The 4,960-nt window shown below is 42.0% G+C and overlaps 1 protein-coding gene across 2 annotated transcripts in view; it reads left to right on the top strand.

Annotated features, from left to right (window-relative positions):
* Positions 1-731: 731 nt before the first annotated feature.
* Positions 732-4,960, top strand: part of ZC4H2 (zinc finger, C4H2 domain containing) — a 55,236-nt gene continuing 51,007 nt past the window's right edge. The window contains exon 1 of one of the 2 annotated variants that reach the window (XM_012643034.1): positions 732-884. In XM_012643034.1, the coding sequence (XP_012498488.1) occupies positions 832-884 (53 nt within the window). In that variant the 5' untranslated portion in view covers positions 732-831. The remainder of the gene's footprint in view (positions 885-4,960) is intronic. The other variant, XM_012643043.1, reaches the window with a different exon arrangement.

Here is a 4,960-nt window from a genome sequence, read left to right on the forward strand (position 1 = left end):
CTTATCCATTCCTGTATTATGACACCACACTATACTGTAATTAATGGGTAACTTTTCAGTCTCTCCTGCTCCTCAAAGGCAAGAATTTGCTTTTATTTTTGCCTCACGCAGTGACCCCCTCAGTACTTCCTTCATGGACTGGCAAAGTCTGATTTCAGTAACTGTTGAATTATGTGGGTAGCAGGAAGGAACGAGGTCCTCCTCCCCACCCCCTCCTCCCAACCCCCGTTTTCCCCAGCTTTCGCAGCTGCACCCTCCTCCCCAAAAGCTCCTCTTCCCCACCTCTATTTGAATGCCAAAGCTACTAGTCCCCAGGCAGCAGCTAGAACACTCAACTTCTCAGAAGCTAATTCCAGTGCAGGGTTTCTCTCCCGCCCCAAGCCATAATTGGCGACTCTGGTAACCTTTTTGGAGTGGGTAGGCAGGCGTGAGGGCCCCCAGAGGGCCGTGAATGGGTATGTCTCTTATCTCTCCAGTTGCCTTTAAGAGTATGTTTTTTCCATGTTCTACAGACGGGCCAGACGAATATCCCCATTCCCTTGCACTCCTCACAACCTTTGACATAATTATCTGTGACAAATTGATTTAAAGTGCGGCTGCAGGAAGAGAAACTGGCATGTCTCGCTTGGCCTTCTGGGAGTTGTAGTCCCGCAGGCCCCCGGGCTGCCTGGCAGGCCCTGGAGCTGTGGACTACAGCTCCCAAGCCTCTCCAAGTCCCTACCGCACAGGCTCAGAGCCCCAAACCGGGAGGAGGTGGCTACATTGTGTCTATTGTATCCCCCGGCTGTTGTATTTGTACATTTCTCGGGCGTGAAATTGAGAGTGAAAAACATGGCAGATGAGCAAGAAATCATGTGCAAATTGGAAAGCATTAAAGAGATCAGGTAAGTGGTACGTTGCAGCGTCCCCCCACCCCGGTCAAATCGAATACCTCCTTGCGCAAGAGGGCTGAGTTACCTATGGAAAGTATCTATTGTTAGACTACTTGCCTAGGGGAGCTGGAAAGGGGTACATTCACCACAGACTTCCAGGTGAAGTGAGGATAGGAGGGAGTCTGGGGATAGTCAAAACTGAGATTAGGAGAGCGAGAGAGAATGAGCACGAGCGCGACCTCTTGCCAGATGTGGCTGAGAAAGCGCAGTTGGAGACATACCGGGTTGGTCTCAAGACAGCTTTATTCTTCTTGGGATGGGGATCGGTGGTCGGCATTCATGGACACAATTTTTTCAAGTACTTCTTGGCTTCAAGGTGTCTTTGGCTCCTTGCTCTTTAGGAGTCGAGATTTTTTTTCCCCCGGTCTCCCTTCAACTTCAAAGCCTGGAGCTCGGGAAAACCTTTTGAGAGCGAAGTCTAGTGCGTTGGGGCTGGTGGCTGCTGTCAGGGGCTGCCGGGCAGGGAGTGTAGAGGAATCCTCACGGGCGGGGCTGAGAGGATGGCGCACGCTCGTTTTCTTTTCATTCATTTGCCACTTTCTTTCTTCCTATCCCGCTCTCGGGAGGGTAATGGGAGCGTTTAGGACTGGAGACGCAGTCGCTGTGCTGTGATGGTGGGAACACAACAGCTGCTCTGGGCTGGAGGTGACAGGCGGGCTGGCAAAGTGGGAGTTGACAAGTGTGTGATCCCACTGCTCTGGGAGCAGCTTTGGCAAAGCGATGATGTTGTACTTGCTCAGAACACAATAGCCCTGGGCGGGCTGACTGCGTGGGCTCGCAACAGGCCTTTCTTCTCCTAGGACTTCTGCTATGCCTGAGCCCCTGCTCTGGCTCCCACTCTCATTCTGAGAGTGGCCTGGCTCAGACTTTCTCCCCGAAGGGTTTTCCAAGAACCTGGGGGAAAGGAGTGGAGGATGTCAGGAAATAAGCTTTTGATCATGAGATTTTAACCCTTGGAGTGCCTCAGTGAGATCTACACATGGCGGTGGTGGTGGTGAAGCACCTTCTTCTCTCCTGCAGAGGAAAGGAACTGTCATTTATTGAACCTGGAATGTGACAGGCCCTTTGACCTACTTTTCCTCATTCCAGCATGACTTCTGTGAGATTCCTATTTTTCCTTTATAGTTCGGAAAATGGAGGCTCAGAGAATTCGAGTGACTTTCCCAGAGCCAAACAGCTTGAAAATGGCACATTTTTGTAGTCTGCCTGCAAAGGCCGTCCTCTTCCCACTACATCCCATGAAAAGACTGGGAAGAACGGGATATGTTGCAATTTTATTTTCTACAAAAGCATCGGGAGATAGGAAGTGAAACACCATGGTGCAGTAGAATGCCAGCTGTCATAGTAACAATGCAGCTGGTAAGAAGCTTAGGCCTGCAAGTGGAGAACCTAGATTTCTACTCTTAATGAGTTTTAAAGGAACCCCCACCCCAGCACCAGAGGACCAAGTGGGAGCAAGGACTTTCATCCCCAATAAAAATAGACCACTCCCAGTGGAGGCCACCTCAGGAACCAGGATTTTTACCTTTACCAGTGTTAATCAGGTGTTTCTACCCCAACCAGCTGAGATGGAATCAGCAGAGGCCTAGAGAGAAGCCTGAACTCCCACTCCTAATCAGCAGGAACAAAGAGCCCCTCCCCAACCTGGATGTCAAGAGAGATCCAGTAGAGAAACTAGACTTCTACTGGCCCCCTTCTATCCAGGACAGTGCCAGAGGAGGGTTGCTAAAACAAAAGATTTAAATAACATTAGGAGTATCCAACTTTTAATCAAAAATCACTTATCATACTAGATATCAACTTGAATGAAAAAAGAAAACAGACAGATGACAATACTGAGATGACACAAATGTTAGAATTATCTGACAAGGATTTTAAAGCACCCATCATAAAAATACTTCGATGAGCAATTATAACACAATTGAAACAAATGGTAAAATACAAAATCTCAGCAAATGAATAGAAAGTCTTAAAAAGAAATATAAACCATAAAAAGAGGGAAGGGGCAAAAATCTACCTAACTGGGACAATGAACACTATTTCAGTGATGGGCACATTTGTAACCCTGACTTAAGCCATATAACATAAACATTTGTACTCCCTTAATATTTTGCAATAAAATTTAAAAAATAAAGAGACTGTTTATTCCCCAATGTAAAAAAAAAAACATAAAAACAAACAAACGAAATTTTTAGAACTGAAAAATACAATAACAACAACAACAACAAACCCTAAAAACTCAATAACTCAGTAGATGGACTCAACAGCAAAGTGGAGAAGACAGGAAAAGGTTCAGAGAGCTTAAAAACATAAAATAATAGAATTCACTATGGGACTAGAACAAAAGCTTTAAACATTCATGCCAACTGATTCCCAGAAGGAAAAGAGAAAGAGTGTAGGACTGAAAAAGTATTTGAAGAAATAATGACTAAAAACTTCCCAAATTGAGCAAAAGACATAAACCTTCAGATTCAAGAAGCTGAGCAAATACCAACGGGATCAACACAAAGAAATCAACTTCAGGACATCCTGTAATCAACCTTCTAAAAATTAAAGAAAAAGAAAAAGTCTTGAAAGCAGCCAAGGAGAAACAATACCTTTCCTATACCTACAAGGGGAAAAAATTAGACTGATAGATTTCTCATTAGAAACTGACAAGGCCTTAGTAGGAAATGGCAGAGCATTTTTCAAGTGCTGAAGGAAAAGAAGTGTCAATGTAGAATTCTATGTTCAGTGATAATATCCTTCAGTATTGAAGGGATAATCAAGACATTCTCAGATGAAGAAAAATTAAGGGAATTTAGATCTACCCTAAAAGAATGACAAAAGCAAGTTTTTAAAACAGAAAAATGATAGAAGAAGGAACTTTAGAACATTAAGAAGGAAGAAAGAACACAGTAAGCAAAAACATGGGTAAATGCAGTAGACTTTCCTTTCTCTTGAGGTTTCTTATGGTTGATGATTGAAGACAAATTTATAGCATTGTCTAATGTGGTCTCAATGTATGTGGGAGGAAATATCTAAGATATTTATATTATAGACAAGGGAGTGTAAAAAAATGTACAAGGGAGGGAAGGTTTCTATACATCATTCAAGCAGGTAAAATGATGATGTCAGAAGACCATTAGATAAATTATGTATATAATGTATTGCTAGCAGCACACACTAAAAAAGTCACACAAATAAATGCACTCAAAAACATTATAAATAAACCAAAATGAGATTCTAAAAATTGTTCAAGTCACCTACAGGAAGGCAGGGCAAATAGAAACTAAAAACACAGAGAACAAACAAAACAAAAATTAAAAAAGCAGACTTAGCCTTAACGTATCAATAAATATGTTAAATATAAATTGTCTAAATACCATATAAACATTAATAGAAAGAAAGCAGGAGTGGCTATATTAATATCAAATAAAAAAGATTCAGAGCAAAGAAAATTCCCAGGGACAGAAAGGGACATTACATAATGAAAAAGGATCAATCCATGAAGAAGACATAACGATTCCAAATGTGTATGTTTCAAAAGTGATTTAAACCCCTTCTGTCAATTGTATAGTATTATACAAAGGATAGATCACTTGATTTAAGAATTTAAAATTTAAAATGGAGAAAGCATTGTTTTTTTAAATATGTCAATCTCTTTTGTGAATTTTTCATTCATTTCCTGAATTGTTTTTTCTGGTTTCTTAGAGTTGGTTTTCTATTTTCTCTTGGATTTCATTGAGCTTCCTTACAATCCATATTTGGAATTCCTTATCTGTCATTTCAACATTTTCATTTTGGTTGGTATCCATTGCTAGAGAGCTGGTGTTCTATTTTGCGGGTGTCATTTTGCTGTGATTTTCATACTTCTGGAGTTCTTTCGCTGATTCCTTCTCATCTGGGGCAGCTGTCACTTCTTGTTTTTGGAGGTGTGCTTTCCGTTTGCGTCTTCATACTTCCAGAGTTCTTTCACTGGTTCCTTCCCATCTCAATCAGTTGTTCCTTCTTGCCTTTAGATTTTCGTTTGGATAATGACACGCCCT

The sequence above is a fragment of the Propithecus coquereli genome, unplaced genomic scaffold, assembly GCF_000956105.1.
Source record: "Propithecus coquereli isolate 6110/MARCELLA unplaced genomic scaffold, Pcoq_1.0 Scaffold101, whole genome shotgun sequence".
Taxonomy (NCBI): Eukaryota; Metazoa; Chordata; class Mammalia; order Primates; family Indriidae; genus Propithecus; species Propithecus coquereli.